The 21,638-nt window shown below is 36.4% G+C and overlaps 1 protein-coding gene across 1 annotated transcript in view; it reads left to right on the top strand.

Moving 5' to 3' along the window:
• Positions 1-21,638, top strand: part of LOC113230523 (calbindin-32) — a 124,564-nt gene that overhangs the window by 36,196 nt on the left and 66,730 nt on the right. Inside the window, exon 2 of the mRNA XM_026464495.1 lies at positions 1,025-1,110. Coding sequence (XP_026320280.1) covers positions 1,025-1,110 — 86 coding nt within the window. The remainder of the gene's footprint in view (positions 1-1,024; positions 1,111-21,638) is intronic.

Genomic DNA, 21,638 nt, shown 5'->3' with positions numbered 1-21,638 from the left:
CAGTGTTACTCAGAGCTTTAAATCGCAAAGATCTGAGGGGCATTGCCGCTGTGCCCTTCACCCTGAGACATAAGTTGATAAGTCCCATGTGCGTGTAATTTCACTAACATCCTTACCTTTCAAAACCGGAACACAGTAACATTACTGCTTGGCGGCAGAAATAGGTAAGGTGGCAGCACTTCCCTGGGCGAACTCTTTCACAAGGTGCTCTACTGCAACTAAAATACTAAAATAAATTACATGTAAGTTTTTGTTCATGCATTGGCACACTACGTCTCCCGCTCTGATTAGCTTTCATCTACCTCAAAGTTTGTCTGGTATATAGCGCCCTTAGCGATAAGGCCGCCTTTGCCCATATTAATTCTAAGTTGTTTATGTACTGTTTTTGTTCTTGTGTGTGAGCAATAAAGTGTATCATCTATCTATCAAATTTTTTCTGATTTTAAAAAACGTGCTTTAGACAAATCAGCCCCTATAGCATGGCTACGCATGAAAGTCACGACGCGCGCGATAAAATTGGAATAAGTGCGCGCTATTGGCTGTCTCAATCAGATCTAATTTAGATAGCCAATAGCGCGCGCTTATTTCAATTATATCGCACGTGTCGCGACTATCATGCATAGTCTTGCTACGGGGGCAGATCAGAGTATTTACGGTTCAAATTTTCACACTTTAAGCAGTACAACTCAGAGCTTTAAATCGCAAAGATCTCAGAGGCACTGCCACTGCGCCTGTCACTCTGAGACATGTGCCAGCAATTTCACCACCACCGTTACCCTTCGAAACCGGAACACAGTACTGCTGACTTTACTGCTTGACGGCAGAAATAGGTAAGGTGGCAGTACTTCCCTGGATGTACTCTTTCACTATGAGCTCTACCGGTACTAAACCACGACTACGACTGCTACGAATTTCGTGTGATAAAAGCAACTTTGGACGTATAACCATGACATGTAGTTTTATTATAGCAAAGGTAAGATTTATACGTTAAAAAACAAACCTTCAGTACTTTTTTTATCCACAGGTAATGGCTACATTGAAGGCACAGAGCTGGACGGGTTCCTGCGAGAGTTTGTCTCCAGCGCCAACTTCACTGACGTCAGTCCTGAGGTACAGTATTATTTGTCACAAATAAATCTTGGGTCGGCGGACTAAAGCACATAAGTCAAAAAAGTGCTTTATTTTCTAATATACGTACTCCTCATGGAAGAATGGCACAAGTGGAGTTATGTCAAACATATTTATTGCTCCATTACATATAGAAAAATATAACCCATTGTTGTAACCCTTGTAACTCTATTTACAATATTAGTCGAGAGAGTTATACAACAATTGGAGACGCCGTGGTTTATACTTTTCTGTACCTAATGGACCAATAAACGTTTTTTACCTAACTCCACTTAAGCCATTCTTCCATGAGAGGTGCGAATAATTATATATTTTTTATTTGTTTAATTGTTGGAAAATGTGAAGAGATCGATAAATTTGAAAAAGACGCCTTAAGAATTTAAGTTACAAATTAATGAAGTAACAAATGAATTTCATAAAAATATGTGAATATCATGGTAATAAATACAACTGGATATTCAATAAAAATAAATGTAACGTGCCTTATCTAATAGCACCGCCTTCACATTTATTCTAGAAACGACACACCACAAAAATCTAACGCGTCAAATTGCTAACGAGATTAGCTCGAGTTAACACGTTTGCGAACAAACAATAAGGATTATTATCCTCATTGCTTCGGCTAATGGTAATAGTGTTAAATTATGTTAGTTTCCTTTTCAGTCTTCTTCTTAGCGTATCGATAACGTACACTATAATATTTGCCATCATACTGAAAGTATTAGCCAATCAGCGTAAAGTAATGTCAATAATTATAAAAGTGGAAAACATGTACATGGGTCATGTCATGATAGAATGTTTAAAGAGTATTGTTATTTATGTAGTTATTTAGTTAGTCTTATCATTCAAAAATTCACGTTACGTCAAAAATGTTTATTGCTCCATTAGATTCAGAAAAATATAACCCACAACCTCTCCAATTCTTGTAACTCTATCTACAATATTACTCAATGGAATTATAAGAATTGAAGCGGATGTGGTTATATTTTATCCGACTTCAAAAAAGGGGTATGTTTTTTTAAATGTCTTAAAGATAACGAACGGCATTCGTGGAACGATTTTGATGATTCTTTTTTCGTTGGAAAGAGGTACCTCAGAAGTGGTCCCATTTAAATTTGAAGAAAATATTCACCTCTAAGAGTAGCAAACTAGGGGATGACTTTTGAAGTCGGTTTTTTAAAGTACTCTGTTTCTAACGAAACTCCACTTATGCCATTCTTACATGAGAATTTGGGTATGAATTTATAAATGATGACGTATTTGATAATTTCGGGTATTTTAGTAAAGATTTTTGTCGAATTATTCAAGAATGATTGATTATTAAACATCCCTACTAAATGTATGGTATTTTTTTTTGTAATACATGTCTAATATTTTTACCTCAATTGATCTCATATAGACTTTTGAATATTACCGGAAGCAAAATCGAATTGCATGAGGAAAAAAGTTTCTTGAAAGTTATCTTTTATCTTGCTGACTGTACCATTTTAACATGAGGCTGGTTTCACAGTTGTGCTAAATCGAATATTTAATTTAGAGCGTATATTCACGGAAGACAGTCGCCTACAAAGAATGCACGGGTAGCCACCCGTGGGCGTGTGCGGAGTTGACGCGGTGCGTGTTCCGTATGAACCAATCCGCGTCACAGTAAAACGATATTCTAACGCCACACGTGTTACTCCGTCCGCAGATAAATCCGCATTGAAACCAGCCTAAGAACTCCATATGTATCTGTGTTATAACAGACTCTGGCCAAAAACGCAGCAAGGAAGCTTGGCATCCTTTCTAGGGTGAGGCGTTACTTTACACCGGGAAAGTTGCTTCAGCTGTACCAAGCACAAGTTCGGTCGTGTATGAAGCACTGCTTTCGGATGACTCTGCTAAATATCAACTGGCCACCTTGGATTCAATTGACAACCGTGCCAAGAGGCTGATAGGCGACTCGGAATTAGTGGAGGAGAAGCTGCAGAGCCTTGAACACCGCCGTAAAGTTGTCTGCTTATCGGTATTTTACAGGATATATCACGGAGAGTTGGAATTACACGATTTAATTCCGCCTTCCCCTTTCCATCACCGGTGGACTAGTCGTAGGCCTGGGTTCCTCCACCCCTGTGTTGTGGATATTCCAAAGGCGAGAGTGAATAGACATTATTTAGGTGTGCATACTTCATCGACGACCTTATCGTCACTTTCCATCAGGTGAGATGGAGGTCAAATGCGCACTTACATTTTATAAAAAAAAAGACTGCGGTACACTGGCGGACGCTCACGGTATAGTAAAGGATATCCCTCATCAATATGCGCTAGCGGGCATAAGATCCTCTTCGATGCTCTCTCCCGCCCTCTCCTACATTATATCATCCACCACGACCCGGCGCTTATAAATTGACTGATTAATTATGACTTAATAACGGTCTTGAGCCGTAGTTTAAGTGCGGAGTGACGTGTATTAATAATAGGAAATTTGGACAACTCACAAGTCATTCGTAATCTATGAATAATCCTTGTTGAAACGGCTTTTCTCGGGAGTGTACGCGAACACTAAAATACAAAAACTTCGTAGAAGCCGCTAGGTTGGTTTATTATAGATGCTACGTAGTTTCACAACATACGGCTTTTTTGCTTCATGGAAATGCCGCCAACATCAATAGAAGTATGCTACTAGGATAAACAAGAAACCCCAATGTCTCTGAGTAGTATTACACTGGCATCAAAGCATATTAATGATAACTTTTATATAAAAAAAAACCTCAAAAGTTTGTGGAATTACAGCAGAACCAAGTTTCATTGAATTCGGAAAGTGCGCGAGATCGGATTCATCCGCCAGTTTGCCACCCTTAGGGGGAAAATATTTTCTTCAAATTTAAATAGGACCAATATTGAGGTACCGTCGAAATCGATCACATATGCCAAAGTAATCATACACAAAAAGAAATACAGCTGAATTGAGAATCTCCTCCTTTTTTTGAAGTCGGTTAAGAACAGAAACCTGTTGGTGTCAAGTCACACTGAAAGAGCAGTAGGGGTAGTAGTACGACACAAAGCGCGAGATAAAAAAATTTATGGACTTTAAATTGTAACGAATTCAGTATTTTCTATTTTTATGTTTTTATTCTAATTTTTACCGCATTAACATGCTCTTGTATAATTATCAACTTATGACGATCCTTGATGGAGAATGATATTTGATATGTAATTTAATGACAACAATATTATATAATGAATTGTTAATTTTCTAATTATTGTGTGCTTTTCTTATAATTTTCCTTTTTGTCTGACGATCTCAATATAATTTCTTATACTTTGACATGTAGTGCAATTTATACTGTAATGTTATATTTGAGAAATAAATGAATCTGAATCTGAATCTGAAACTGATATATTATGTTATATTATGCTATTCTCGCATAGAGATCTCGCGCGAGTCGGGCTCTGTCGTGCTAGCTCTTTTACTCTAACTTTTTTTTGAAGTTAGTTAAAAATGTAATTTATTTTAAGGAGAATAATAATTTTTGCATGAGAAACGTAACGAAACGTAATACTAATACAAGATATAAATTGACGTAAGATGGTTGGTCATTTACAAGATTAATGGGGGTTAACTTTGTAAAAGACAACAGTTCCTGCAACAATAAATCGATCTAATCGATTGCTCGATTACTCGATTTGTCATTTAATGATAAAACGATCGATCTGCGGCGCTCTTTTGTGTACATTTCAAAAGCTACTGGAGAGCCCATTGTATAAATTAAGTACTAAATCGAACATTCTGACTAATTTCTTGTAATGAGTTCGTCCAGAGACGTTCTTACTATTAGTAAGAAAGCAGTACGCATTGTGAGCATTGGCTCACATTACTGCGTTCTGCTTTTTGTGGGTAAAGGTGCTGGTAAAATTACAGGCACATGGGACTTGTCAATTTATGTCTCAGTGCGACGGGCGCAGTGGCAGTGCCCCTCAGATCTTTGCGATTTAAAGCTCTGAGTGGCACTGTAACTGTTATGAACAGGCGTGTAACTTACCATCAGGCGTACGACTTGTTCGTCCCGTCACTTGATATTATAAAAAAAAAAAACAATTTTGGCATAGTACATTTTTTGGTCAAACGTAAATTGTCTATAAAAATCATTGACTTACAATTATATGGACGTCGGGTCCGCGCTAAAAAGTGTCCGCACTTGTAAGGCGCTAAAATCGTATACAGAGCGCGACACTCCGCTTTAGTCTTCATTTGTTCTACTGACAGCGCGATACTGCGATGACATTACAATTTAAATTTCGAATAGGTTGACTTGGGACATTTTTTTCGTGGTTTTTGTATTAGACCCGTCGTCCATTTATTTTTAAGTCAATGATAAAAATGAATAAAATTGATAAATTTTTTTTACTGCTGATCGACTCAGTTTCATAAAGGGATTATTTCATTGCATAGGACGAAAAAAATCGGGACAGCAGAAGTTGGTCAAATTTCATATAATATTTTTACACACAAAATTAATAAAACTGATAAATATTTTTTAATGCTAATCAAAAAAAACACTGAGCTTTTCGGTGAAGATAATTACATCGTGATGAAATGCATGTCGAAGAAGGGTTTCACAACCCTCGGAAAACGAGTGATGTCCATAAAAATGGAAGTAAATTAATTTGCTATTCGCAAACCCAGTGAAGGTTAAATCGTGCAAAATAGCTGCGCTTGTGTTGAATATTTTTTCATGCAATTAATATGATGTGATGTCCCCAAACCCCATTAGGCCAGCGAAAGACCCGTGCCCAGCAGTGGGACGGATGGGTCGATGATTAATAAACGAATGGATTGCAAGTCTCGACCATTATTATAGAAATAGAAATCATTTATTGCAACGCCGCGTTGTAAAAAAGGCATAAAAAAATACAAATGAAAACAGAAATAATCCAAAAAACAGCGCAGCAAACATTTAAACAACAAGTTGCACTATGTTATACAATACTATACTGACATGTGTACAGCTGTGACATAGCAAAAGGATCAAATTCAGCTAAAATCACAACCAAGACTAGGCTGTGACGCTGGTTTTCAATGGGCCCTATTATTTAATCGCCAACTGAACGAATTAATAATGGAATGTGTCCCCGGCAACGAACCTCTGGGATCCGACATATTATATACCATGATTCATTATGTTAAAACAAAGGACATTAAAAAGAGACTAACATCGTTAAATGTTGTGACCTTTGTGAGAACAAGTCGAAACTTGATAACTAGACCTGTATTACAGTTCACCAGGCCCTCACTCCCTCGGATTACTATGTGCTGTGTCATTATTTAGGTACAGATTTAGCCTCTTTGAAATAATTTCATTGGTTGTAAACTGCTAGCTTTCTAAAGGAAATAGAAACCGTACTGTCATACATTGCTTCCGTAAAATGTACCATAAAAAATGCTTAACATGGCCCTTCGAGCCGAATATCGAATAACTATTTTACTAAAAAAACCGACTTCATAAGTTCGTAGAATGACATCTATTTGCCAAGTTTTATTGCAATAGATTACCGGAAAGTGAGAAGAAACCGTACCGTTATCTCCAAGTTTGCCACCCTTACAGGTGGAAAAATTTCTTCAAATTTAATTGGGACCAATGCTGAAGGTACCCTCATTCAAACAAAAAAAGAATCATCGAAATCGGTTCACAAGTGCCAGAGCAATCGCTTATAAAAAAAAATACAGCCGAATTGAAAACCTCCTCCTTTTTTTAAGTCGGTTGAAAACAGAAACCTGTTGTTAGGGTCAAATCACACTGAAAGAGCAGTAGGGGTAGTACGAAACGCGCGAGAGCGACATAAAGCGCGAGATATATTATGTTATATTACGCTGTTCTCTACAAAGACGACAACTTTCAATTTCCCTGATAAAACACACCCTGATTGGTTCGTCTATTGACATTTTATTGCCTTGATTTAAGAAATAAAAACAGTAAACTGTAATTGAGGCAATGATGGAAATTATGTGTTTTCCTGTCATATAGCTGAGCAGTTCCAAAATGGCCACCGTAAACATGTTGCAATTTCGCCCGAAAAAATGTCACATAATTAAACTATTGAAGAAAAAATATGAAAATATGTCAGAAAATTGAACTATTGAAGAAAAATTACTATGTAAGATCTGGCAATATGGTAAGATAGTCTGTACCGAAGGACGAAAAATTTTACTACTACTGAGGCAATGATAACGTTTTCAAGTTTTTCGAAAAATGTGCATTTCAAGTAAATTCCAAGAAATTAAATTTACTGCATTTGCGCCAAGTAAACAAAATGGAAATTTCGCAACTTAATTATGCTAAAGCCGTAACTTCAGAATTGTTAGGGTTGTGTAATTGTATAAAAATAATAAAATTAAAATGTTCCCAAAGTTATATTATCAAAATTATTACCTTACCTACCTTACCTTTTTTGTCATTAACAAACCTGCATATTTTGTCCCTAAATTAAAAAAGAACCTTTCTTGCCTGGACAGACTTCAAATGAGTTTGCGAAAATGTTGACCAACATGTACCTAATTACACATTACCACTAACATATTGACAACAATAGGAGCTTTTTTAATTATTATTTATTGCATAAAGGATGCAAAAAAAGAAAGGAATCAATAGTCTAAGATTTATTAAGCATTGCCTACAGATCTATCAGCTTAAAAAGACAATCATAAATAATGCAAATAATTAGGAAACTCAAAACATAATAATAGGGTGGTAGCACCAGTGACCGATAAGCACCACTGTTCAACTTCTTCTTTTTTAAACTGATTTCTAATAAGATTTAGGACACATTTTTCAATCATATTAACACGTTTATTATTAGTAAGTGTCAGTCATTGGGTGTTCATTTTTTTAGTAATTATTATTGTTATACTTTTTACAAAACATTATACAGCATAATCTTTCTTGAGCATTGCTTGAGGATTATATTTGTGACTAATGACTACTTATCATTATTGACATATGTTTAAAAACAAAAAGTTATTTCAACTTTAAAGACACACTTCCCTTATAATGTCCACTGGCCCTCACCCCACTTAAACTAAAAATTAATTCGTGAAAAAACTATAACTACAAAAACTAAAAAAAAAAATTTTACCACAACATCTTTTGATAATTTATAATTCAACTACCTCTGTGGTCGAACGGTTACCATGCTAGTCTGCCACGCAGAGGTCCCGGGTTCGACTCCCGGCCGGGAGAAATATTTGTATTTGTATGGGTCTATTTTGTGATTGTCACACACAGTGTTTCCCTAGTGCGGGGCTATGAGAATGTGCGTTATTATTATTATTAATTCAATTCTAATTTCCTAAGCAACCTGACAGTTTAAAGTAAACTACTCAAGTTTGAAAATCTTTTGCCAAAAACAAATACAAAACCACCAACTGACCAATATCTCACAAATATTCACCTCACACTTTGCAGCAGAACTGCCATCTTTAATACAGTAACGTCACAATGTTCGTGCCAAATCGACCTTAAAAGCAATTCTGTAACCGGACTAATCGGTCGATTGATATTCAAATAGATCGTAAAACATGGCCGTTTTCGAAACGCTGGAGTTTCGCCATGTGTAAGTTCACGTAAATAGACCGTAGTCTATGACCGTCGACGTTCCTTAGTTTAAACATGTGGGAAAGTTATGAAACACAAACAAGTAACACCGTCATAAAACAATGCTGTTTTTCTTTCCGGCTCACTGTTGCCAATTATACCATTGTTTATGCTATTAATCGCGAATAATTCAATTATGTAATTACTGTCGGGAACTGTATTTTCGTTCTCTGTCCGACGTTCTAATAAGTAACACTCGACCCAATGAAAAGTAGCATGATGCGAATGAAGCTTCATACTTGACATTTTAATTTGGCCGAGTTATACTTATTTGATAGTAATTGGTTCCGACGGATGCGAACGGCGAATGAGAGTAGACTCGAGTAGACCCCGTGATGTAGCATGTTTCTTTTTCAATAAATACATGGGCGTGCACGCAGGATAATGTATTTAATAAGTCGGTCAGTAACTTAAGCGCGGTGATAATTATAAGGGTCATTTTTAATGACAATAATTGTAAAATGTAACTGGATGTCATAATCTCAGTGCAGAGTACTAAAAAAACCGACCTCAAAAGTATGTGAAATTACATCTATTTGCCAAGTTTTATTGAAATCGGTTACCGGGAAGTGCGCAAACCCGGATTCATCCCCTAGTTCGCCACTATACGGAACTTGACACAGGAGATAATAAAAAATCGGTTCTCACTGCTCAAAGTACATTGAGAGAGAAAAACGCCTTGAATTGGAGAATAGCAAAATCAACCATTAAAATAATTGCTCCTTGTAATAAAATTTAGGCGCTATTTACAAAAATGTATCTTTATGCGAGAATAGCCACCCTTAGAGGTGGATGATTTTCTTCAAAATTAAATGGGATCACTATGGAGGCACCCTCTTTCCAACAAAAAAGAATCATCAAAATCCGTCCACAAGTACCCGTGTTATCGCATAACATACATACAAAAAAAACGTACAGTCGAATTGAGAAACTCCTCCTTTTATTGAAGTCGGTTAAAAATACTAAAGTATTTTAATAACTTCAAAATACAAGCATCAAAAATTAGGCAATGAATTTGAGGATATTTATACTTTGATATTTATTTGTAAAACTTTTCACATCTAACGCCAAGAAAATCTAAATCTTTATAAATAAATCTTTTGAGCTTAGTATAATTGCGGCACTTCAGCGTCCTGATTTTGATTCAAATTGGAATCTATCCGATCGGGTAGTCTCGAAATCAGATGGGTTTCCGAGCGAGAAGATGAACCTGATTCCTACTATATCTTTCTAATTTGTGAGTTAAATCGACTATTGTTCCGATTTGAAATGTCTAAAGTTTCCGGTCGCCCAGTTGTGTTGCGATTACAATTATGCATCTCGACTCGGAAAATATGCAGTTTCCGATCGGGAGAGGCAATCAAAGTCAAGCTGCAGAAGGCTACTCGTATTCGCTATTGCAAACACGCAGACACTGCCAAATATAACGGTTATAACGCGGGAAATTTCCCACCTTACCGCTCCGCGCACAGTGACTCCACCTGTGAAGGACGCGAAGAACTCTTCCTTCGTCTCCCGTCGTGACTCGCCGCCAATGATGGAGTTAAGTAAAAACATGGCGCGAACACGCGTTTTACCAGCACGTTATAAAGAATAACTTGTAGATACGATAATAAATTGTTTGTACTAAGTGCCAAAAATTCAATAAATATTGTAGTTGCAAATTGACATTGACCTTTTTTCTCCGACAAAGCCACGGGTACAAATCCTATGATGAAAACACACACCCATCACACGGTCTAAATATGGAGCCAAAAAGTTCATTATACTATGTTGCAAAAATACGCTTCTATAAATAGAGCCATAGCTTCCAAGTGTCGCGAGCAGCGCACTAACAAACCGTACAAGGCTACTGGAACTGTTAGTTACGCACGCGACGCATCAGGAAGGCAGTTCTCTTGCGTATTTTCACGCTAAATCAGTCAATAGGCTCCTTCGCAAACATGCGTGATGCACTGCCAAAAGCGAGGTAGTCACAACAGCATTCTAAACTCATTAATATACAGAACACAAAGGGCGTTGATCGTGCTTTTGCTATAGCTTGTCCACATGTAAAATGTTTAACAAAACGCCTTGAAAAGCGTTTTTGATTGAATAAAGAACTTTATTAAAATATTGTCTTTTGATTGCCCAAATCCCTAGATTTAATTAATTTATTAACATGATATAGCAAAATTATCAAAGTGTTATTGGCTACACTTAGATTTTATCGTTGTGGCAACATATTGTTATTTTTATTCACACTCTTCCGATTTGGCTGTACTCAATACTCAATGGTGTCTTATAATTGATAAGAAACTACTGTGCAATGCTCATTTGTATGCTTGCATTTTAATTCGTACACTTGGCATATAAATACGGTAACCAATTTTATAAATAGTGTCGAAAGCCTCGTTTTTCCAGAGACGCGAAAAAGCAGCGATGGAAGAAAATAAAATGTCTATAATATGTATATGGAGCCAACACAAAGGCGCGCGGAGTCGGTGCACACGATCTATTGTTTTTAAATAATAAGCGGTATAATTACACACGCTACAGTGATCAAAAAGAAAAGAGCTTGTAATTCTTTGCCCACTATTGTTACACAGCCCTACTTAAAAACTGAAGGAAGTACTCCAGCGTGCATCGCAAACTGTCAACCAAAGTTTGTTCTTAACGATGTCTGTGAATCTTTGACACTTTGAACGCTTCGCTTGGTTTTGACGTTGATTCCTATTGAAACCGAGTTACATGGCCACCTACTTATCTGTTATATGACAAGAAAAGGGTCTGTTAATAGGCATTGGCACCATATTGGCGCACTATATTTTACGCTTGCGATACTAATATCACAGAAATGTCGCCTTTATGACGGGTAGACGTAAATTTTGTTGGAAAAGTTATTAACATAGATCGATTCAAAATTTCTTCTTCTTGTAGTGCTTCTAACTACTGAAGCTTGGTCATCAATTCCTTATGATGCCTTACGTGTTCAGTACAATAAAGCATTCAGACATTTGATAAGCCTGGACTCCGATTCAGAACGATATTTTAACCGCATCTTTCGATTGGATATCGTTCTCGAGTCGAAGGGCGCTTTCCGAGCTATTCAGAACATTCGAGTTAAACGTTGGGTTCGGATTCGGATACGATATCGTTATCCAACAGCGTTTACGGAGTTAGTCGGTGAAATAGATTATAAGAAAATTGAAAATCCTTTTATACATTAAGTACATTTTTAATTCTTTAAAAGCCTAAAATATAGGAATGCATTAGTCTTGCATTAAAATGAAATTGACCAAAATCCAGACTTTATTTAAAATAATAAGAGATTTCCATATTACATTCTTGCTTTGTAAACTATTAGGACGTTCGGTAACTTTCATTCGATAACCTGAATAATGTTTGTAGCCTTTGCCGGTCGAGAAGTTCGAGTAATCGTAGAGGTGTGACGTCATTTCCGTTCGGCTTCGATTACAACAGGTTGACGTTCGATTCGGGTGTTGTGAATAGAAATGAAAAGAAATCGTACGATATCAAGTCGAATCTGAATTAACCCCCCGGAGCGGCTCGTATTGACACGTTCTGTGCCATCTTGAGAGGTCGTATAGCTTCTTTTCTGGATGGGCTTGGACGGAGTAGCAATGACTTAATTCGAGAGTTGTTTGCTCGCCGGACTACCACTTCGATGTACAACCGTTAGCTCGAAATCCCCACGTAGGGTGAGCTTGACTTGAATTAATCTTATTTTTATTGTATCTTATCCTTATTATTATTTTAAATTTGACTTATTTTTAGGTGACATGTTATTATTATTTTTTAAAGTTAGTAGATGTTTTAAAAGTATGAATTGCATTGAATTGAATTGTATTTTCTGAATACGGTCCACGGACTGAAATAAACAATGATTATTAGAGATGCGCCGAGTTCTCGTTTGCTACTCGGTACTCGGTGTACTCGGCCGTTTTTTTACTACTCGTACTCGGCCGAATAACTCAGTTCATGAGAAGAGTACTCGGTTAAAATAAAGCATTATATATATTTAAAATAATCAAAAGAGATTTATTACTAGAAATTCTAGACAATTGGGTACAATTTGTAGCAATTTAGTAATTTAAAAAGAAAGTTTACAATATAAATATTTAAAATTTAACAAAGCCAAGTTATGATGTAGGAATACAAAACTTGCTGCGCGTTCAGATAATAATAATAATAACAATTTCATTGACATATCGGTCTAATTCTAGAGTAATGGAACTTTTCGGATCATCGCGTTCCTGTTGTAATGAACCGAGTAACTTGGCCGAGTACTCGGCTCGGCAAATGATAAACCGTGTAATATTCGGTACTCGGTAAAACTTGTACTCGACGCATCTCTAATTATTATTATCAATTCTGCATAATGCCGTCAGTCTCGCGCTAGGCGTAATTACACTTCCTTGTTGTAATAAGGCCACATCTGCAAAACGACAAACAACTTTTAAGGAGAGGTTTAAAGATTCTACGAACGAAATTAGTCGATAACTTTTTTGCTTAAATAGGAGAGTGATAAAATTTCACATACATCTACATATTGTTTCATGTAGTTCTTGTTTCGCATGTGATAAAAGCACTTTTGAGGTATGATCATATGTGACTTTATTATACCAAGGTTACGATGGATTGCCTGAGAACTCTGGCTCTCAAGAACTTAGAGCGGTTACACACTGATGCAATCGCGTTTGCATCGATGCAATCGCTTATAAATCCCGAATTCGCGAACGCGCGTTTGCATCGCTGCCAAAAGTCGTCGAGTCTAACCACTTTTAACCCTGCAATACCAGTAACAACTAATATGACCAAGTAAGCCAATTTCCATTTTGGAGGCCAGTCCGAAAACTACACACATCTAAAGTGTCTAGGGATCAAGTGAATATTTTTGAAATAAAAATTATTTAAGCAATATTTACCAAATCCAGTCTTCCAGGACGACTTCTTACTTTAATGCTTATGTTTAATATAACCGCTTACCCCTATATTTAATTAAAATAAACTAAAATTGATGTTTTTGCAAATTGTGGGAAAAAACTCAAATTAACGGCGTCAATTAAATGACAAAAAAATGGCGAAAATGATGATTTTGCTCATTTTTATTGTAAAGATAAGAAAATTAATAATCTGTATTTCCACCATTAACACGAATCACACAATTACAGCGATTTGGCATGCTTAAGATGAGTTCATCAAAATCACTTTGAGGTATGGCCGCCCATGTGTTTTGTAACAAGTCAAAATATTGTTGTAGAGTATGTACGGTGTGCATACTCGGCACAGCTCTTCTTTGAAGCATATCCCATGCGTGCTCAATTGGATTGAGGTCTGGCGATTGAGCAGGCCACGGCAGAACGTTGATACGAGCTTCGGCAAGAATGCGTGTTACGACTCTAGCCGTGGGTGGACGTATGTTGTCATGTATTAGTTGAAATGAATCACCCAACTGGCCTCTCAAAGGGATGATAACATCTGAAACAATCCTCTCTGCGTAAACTTGAGCATTGAGGTTACCCCTGATCCAAATGAGATCGGTTCTTCCGCCGATCCAAATACCGGCCCATATCATTATTGTTCCCCCACCATATTGATGAACTTCCTGACAATATCTCAAACGTTCATGACGTCCAGATGTTCTCCAAACTCGAGTACGTCTTGTATCCGGTCTCATACCGAAGCGGGATTCATCCGAAAAGCACACATAGCGCCAGTCTTCTTCCTCCCAGTTTCTGTGTTCGCGAGCCCATCGTAAACGGGTCCTGCGATTGCAGGGTGCAATAGGTGGAACTCTGAGCGGCCTTCGGGATCGCAGACCCACTTCATGTAAACGATTTCGGATTGTTTGATCGCTTATTAGCAAGCCTGAGGAGCTGTGGAGCCTCGTAACCAACATCATGGCGGTCATGGTACGATTCCGTCGAGCAGTATTTTGGATATACCGGTCCTGTTTGCGAGTCGTGATGCGAGATCGTCCTCCATGTCCCTCGGCCACGCTGCCCGTCATGCGATAGCGCGTCCAGAGGCGACTTATGACGCTCTGTGTAGTGTTAAGAGTGAAATACACAGCACGTTCCCTGGAACCAGCTTCCAACATTCCGACGGCTCGCGTCATCACTTCTCGGGTTAAATGATGTCGTCTCTCCATAATAATGTAAATTGTTTCGGTTCCGATGCAGATATTGTAATGATTTTGTCAAAACGCTATAACTCATTTTTATACAAAACCACATTGACAATCGATTTTCCTCTTATTATCGAATTTTAAACAATATTCCTTATTTAAATGTTAAAACTCACTAAAAAGTATCAATAGCGATACAAAAAAGTTAATATATTATAATTAACCCTAATTGCAGCAATACTCTTAAACGTACTTGATCCCTAGACACTTTTGATGTGTGTATTTTGCAATATTGACGACCCTTTGCGCAGGTTTTCAGTGGAACTGAAATCTACTAGAAAGACGATACTACCCGTCTCCTCGATATTTTAACTTCTAGTCTGTTTACGATACCCAAAGGAAGATATGGGATTATCATAATTTTAACCATGAACATCGTGGTAGCAGGTCTCCCTAAATGCCGATTTGTTTGTGAAAAAAGGCTATGTACATAATTTTACAAGCTAGAATCCAGTGTTTGCTCAGGTCCACAAGGCCGTACAGAAAAGCACAAAGACGGAGGTGAACTCAACACTATTTATCCTGAATATATTTGTGTTAGATATCTATTATAGATTTGATTTGTTTTTAGAACAAAGATTCGACGAATAATTTATTCTGTTTTGAGGGGTGAAGCAAAACAATAACTAAATATTTGTAACCTTTCGAAATAACTTCGTCAGCAACAGAAATAGAAAAATTTCATTTCATATGAGCTTACATACTATAATTTCATTTTTGATAACAATCTGAAATAAATTTTACTTAAAATATGTGTAAATTTACTGCTTTTTCATATACTAACCTAATTTAAAGGAAGGCACATTACGAGTACAGGTAAATAATCTCGTAAATATTATCTTAGTTACAGTATATAAATTTATTGTTGTTTTATATAAAATTAAGTTATAGAAACTGTATTTAGTCCAAATGAAATAGTATTTTAAGCGATCGTTGCATAATGATGGTTCTAAAGTCGAGTACCGTGTTTAGGCCATGAGGCTTTGTCGAGTGGCCTAAGTAATAGGTACGAAATTTTAAGACCTAATTATGTAATGATTGCATACAATACTTTTTCTATGAGTAAATAAAATAATTAAACAGAACGAATATTTAATGTATTTTTGCTAACAATCCATGACAACAAACATATTATTTATTATTTTCTATATAAATTTTAACCAATTTATTAGGCAAAGTATCCACCATACAGCCTCTTCATATTATATAAGCGAAAGCCAACAAAAAGTAAAGAGATAGAATAAAAGTGGCCAAGTACCGCTTAAATTTTAACCATCAAGTATATACTCGACCACCAGAAATAGAAACGAAATAAGGGCAATCCATCCTTGGCAACTTATCAGGCATATGGGCCTTACGTATCTTTTAAATATCAACTCTCGTTTGCACTGAAATCACAGATTAGAAAGCTCAAATACATTATTTATTTATTTTATTTATTTATTCATAAATTCTAAATATTGTAGTAAAGATAAAATCTCTAAGTATGGGGGCTGTCCCATTCAGTGGTGTGGGAAAAACAGCAAAATATCTAATTACAAAACAAACGGAATCACATTTCATCGGTAATTAAATATTAAATATGTCATTTTTCTATTTTCGTCCATAATAGCAAAGCCCAAGTTAAACTGGTCGATTTGAAGTCAAAGAATTGACGACACCCGTCAATTGTTTCGAATTCGGGCTCGTCAATCGGAGCGCAGTTGTCACCGTAATGATATAGCAGAATAATTTTCAAACAAATTAAATGACATGCCGTCTCTATTTCTGGTTATTATACTCGATGATATTTTTTTTGGTTCTGTTTTTTCCATTGGAAAAGGCAAAGGCACTAATGCGCCATACAGTCAAGACTGAGAGTAATCTCTTTCTTGTATTCCATTACAAAAATTAAATTTATAAATATTTATGGCCCGGTTGCAAGACTTTTAGGCCAATTTAATCAATCAGGAGGTAGTATAGCGTTTGAGTAGCAATGTCATTGATGGTTTAATTAGCAAAAACGACGCAAATACAACGTTCCTTTTTTGAAACTCATTAAAGTCCTGTGTACTGTATATACTCAATAAAGTTCTGTGTACAGACCTTTAACGAAATTTTTCAGATCAGTGGCGAGTACCATAGGCAATAGAATTTTGATTCAGAACTAAAAAGGGCGCTTTTGCGATATGATTTATGAAATTATAATTGACAGGTTTAAAAAAAGTAGAAAAATTATATTTAGTGAATGTTATATCTATTAAAATTAGTTTCTTTGATTTTTACTCAAATGAGGCGCACCTAACTAACCTAAATCTAGGTTTTATATACCTGAGCTGTTACATGAGATAATTCTCATGTAACCAATAGGAATTCGTGAAAGTTTTAGAATACAACTTACCCATATAATCCCTTAATTAAAAGATCAACAGCCAGTGTTAAGTGTTCTATATCAACTTGTTTATGATCGTCCCAGTGCATGTCAGAGGTCTCCTTTAACATTGAGGACTTCAAGTTGTGACGATGCTGACCTCCTTCATCATCATCCCACCTTTTTATCACCCTCTATGTTGGTTCCTGGCCACTTTTAAAATTTTGAATCGTTCTCAAATTCCCTTTTCCATCACTATTCTTATGTTGCTTCATTGCATCGTCACTCCCATCAAAATTCTCAAAACGAGAGGACGTGCCCATCATTCTGATTGAATTCTAAACTTTACGTCGTTTACTATTTAATTTTATAGATGTGTAGGACCTTTTAGGGTGAGTATTGTGTTTAGTCTGTTAAATGAGTACTTTATATTAATTACTTTTTTATATAATTTTATTTATTACATCCTCTTCATATCCTCTTTTTAAAATAAATTATGTGTTGTGTTGTGTTATTCCAAATTCAAGTTTTATTAAGATATTCCCATTATTATAGCACAACAGCGTTGGAAAACACTTAATGGTGCAGGCCTCCTGCTGGGAACGTTTAGTCACCAGTACACCACTGAGACCGACCTTGTTCTACACACATAACGCATGTACTTGCGCCACCAAGCCACCCCTCGCACTTAAGCTATTACTTATATATTGACTAATTCATTATCTAAACTGAAAACGAACATTATACCGACGACTAACATAAGTGGGAACATAAGTCTATAAATCGAGTCCACTCCAAAAACTGACCGCCATTCGATCAGGTTGTGAGGGTTGAGCGAAAGCAATAAATAAAATCCAGATAGATATATATACAGTTATTAGTTGTTGTTGTTTTGTTATAGGTCGAACGAATTCGTATCTGTAACTATAGATTTCCTACATAACCCCGAATGTACAATACTTAGAAGTTTCTGGCCAGAAGTACATGTTTCATTATCTCGACTGTTGGTCACTTCGAAGGAGTATTAAACTGCCTCCGTGGCCGAACGGTTACCATACCGGACTGCCACGCAGAGGTCCCCGGGTTCGATTCCCGGGCCGGGAGAAATATTTGTATGGCCTACAGAAATATTTGTATGGCCTACATTTATTTCTCTCGTGAGTTTGGGTGTAATTTGTGGTTGTCTATGTGTGTGTCCATGGCACTCGCGACACAGGGTTTCCCTAGTGCGGGGCTATGTTGAATGTGTGCGTTATTATTATTATTATTATTATTTCTTCAAGTGTCACTTACACAACTCGATATTTCGTAAGATTGATTCCTCCTATGTCCCGACCTCCTATTAGCAACAGCTTGTTGCGGCCTTTGTCCAATCACCCGACAACCGACCCGTGGCCCGTGACAAGTTAGCCATAGCTATCTTACGCTTTTTGATTTTTGTCATTTCGTACTCACAAATCGAGTACAAATCTTGCCAATCCATTGTCAGTACTGTGTTTTGAAGTGATTCTGATAAGAATACATGATATATCTACGAAGTAATTTCGGTGGAAGGAATGTAGGTGGTATCACCTCACTCTGATTAGATACCTCCACACCTATCTACAACTTGATAAATGAATTTGAGTAGTAGTTGAATGTCTTTTGATGATACGATCATGAGTTAACGAAAACACACGTAACCGGAAAATCTATCCTTTCATATGGAACCAGAGACGAATAAGTGACGATACTTCGTGTCATTGCAAAGCTGGCATCAATTTCAGCAAGGTACAATATACAAAGCCATCTTTTCTAAATTTGTTCTGGACTTTGCTTTGAATAGTATCATGCAGTCACAATATTTTTTCTTTGTTCCAAACAACAAAGGGAAAAGATAGTCTTAGACCACGTAAGGAGTATGAAGGTCGAACACACAAAACAATTGAAGCATGTCTATTGTTTCTCTCTGAGCCCATTTTGGACAGTTCCACCATATATAGTGTAGATACGATACTGTTTTGTTTTTGACATTCAACAATTTCTTGAGTCTGTCTCTTTGACCCAACCTAGATTTCTGTGACTCAGCTACTTCCCGCAGGACATGATGGTACACCTTAAGTGTCCTTCAGAAAGCTGACGTCTGATTGCAATCTTCTCCTTTCTTCATCTTTCTTTTTCTGGACAGCGTTAGATTGCATTTTTTACCGATAGAGAGCAGCGTCTACCTGATGATAGCTTTACAGAGACCAAAGTACCAATGTATAGTACTGTAACCAATAACCAGCCATTGCAACAGACAGAGATATTAAGTACTAGACTTTGATACGCAAGTAGGATACAACAGAGATCACTGTTGCGTTAAAGATACTACTAAAAGAACCAAAAAAAATTACCAAGCAAGAAAGGTGAACCACGGGAAGAAATAATTACCCATGGTCCATCCAAGTGGGCACGGGTGAAAAGACACATGTAAGAAAAGAAAATTACTATCAACTTTTGAGTTATCTTTAGTATCTTTCTCAAAAACTGCAGCAAATATAATTCGTTTAATCAGCGTAACAATATTTCAGTCCTATTATTATGAAATGAAGGAGTTTTATTTCATTTCTGTTATAAATGTTGGGAACAGAATTCAAAAACCTAATTTGAAATAACCCTGACCTCAGGAGCAGAATAATCTGCACGAATGAAGACTGTTTTCTATCTGACTACATTAAAAAGCAAAGATGTGGCAATATACTTCCGATAAAAAAATTACGAATAAACTAAGATTCCTTCGAAAGTAATAATAAAGTTAGTACGTTGCATTACGATGATTTAGTTTCTCAAACTCGTATATTTTAAAGAGTGATTATTATAGAAGGGTATTAATTTGGATGCATTACTTTAAGAATAGATAAAAGTCAGTGTGTAAATATGAATGAAGGAAATACGATGAAAAACCAGCCAGCAAGATTTGTATATACAATCCATTTTTTGTATTCCAGTAACTTTGTGCTTTCAGATACGAGTTTGAGAAACTAAGGCGACGATTTGGAAAAAATCTACACTGAACTATGAATCTATTTGGTTGTAGGACAAGCAATTTGTTGTTTTCTAATAGTAAGATAACAAGTGTTTATTATGTATTTTTATTTCACTTCTTTCTTTTTCCTTTCATTGTTTTGTTTTCACCGTTAATTTTAACTTTTGTTTTTTTCTTTATTGTTTTATATTGTTATGTATGTAGTTAGACAATAAACGCATTATGTATGGTCTATCCATAATTACGATTACATTCCTAATGCGGCATTATTCATGTTTACTTATTCCCTGTTTTATATTAACTACAACAAGTTTAAGTTGTAGTAGAACTCTTTGTGAAAGAGTGCGGGAGTCGGTCCAGGGAAGTTCTGCCACTTTGCCTATTTCTGCCGCCATGCAGTGCTAGTGAAATTACAGGGACGTGGGACTTGTCACTTACCACCAGACACGACTAGTTCGTCCCGTCACCTGGTATCATAAAAAAATATCACACTTCTCGGTCTTCCAGATATTATTCCGATTCTCCGTTTCTATATTTATGACATTTCTAATCTATAGTAATTATAGTTACAAATAAGTTATGGTTATTATTGTATATCCAGCATGATAATCGTTCAGTCATGGAGGCAGTTTCATAAAAGTTAATGCAAAATTGTATGCCTGGTACATTGACTTACAAATAAATGGACGACGGGTCTAATACAAAAACCACGAAAAAAATGTCACAAGTCAACCTATTTAAACGTAGTGACATTTCAAGGAATATGAAAGAGCTAAAACGTTGAATTTAAATTGTAATGTCATCGCAGTACTGTCTAATTTTGCTTGCTTCGCTGTCAGTCAAGACTAGAGCGTGAATGACGCTCTGTATACGATTTTAACGCCCTATAAGTTCGGACACTTTTTAGCGCGGACCCGACGTCCATATAATTGTAAGTCAATGGCCTGGTATAATAAAGTCACCGTGACGTCAACGGTGCTTTCATTACATGAAAGTCAAAAACATAATAGGAACTAGAAGTATGAATCAAATTAGATATTTAAAATGTAAACAAAGAAATGTAATGAAATGTCAATGTCAAAGTGCGAATGTAGGTGTGCTAAACCTTCTATATTTAACGGAATTGGAAAAGGAGGAGGTTCTTATTTTCTACAATTTGAATTGTCTATTACAAAATATAACAATACGCAATAACTTTAATAACTACACACAACAATTAAAAAAATTCTCTATAGAGACAAGAAAACATTCGAGTTCGAGAAACGAAGCACGGATGACATCTATGTCAGGACAAAATGGCGGCATAAAAAATTTTTTTGGTCCCGATTGTGG

The sequence above is a fragment of the Hyposmocoma kahamanoa genome, unplaced genomic scaffold (assembly GCF_003589595.1).
Source record: "Hyposmocoma kahamanoa isolate Upper Pololo Valley unplaced genomic scaffold, ASM358959v1 101, whole genome shotgun sequence".
In the NCBI taxonomy this organism is placed as follows: Eukaryota; Metazoa; Arthropoda; class Insecta; order Lepidoptera; family Cosmopterigidae; genus Hyposmocoma; species Hyposmocoma kahamanoa.
The sequence above is the reverse complement of the archived record's forward strand: the minus strand, read 5'-3'. Positions and strand labels throughout refer to the sequence as shown.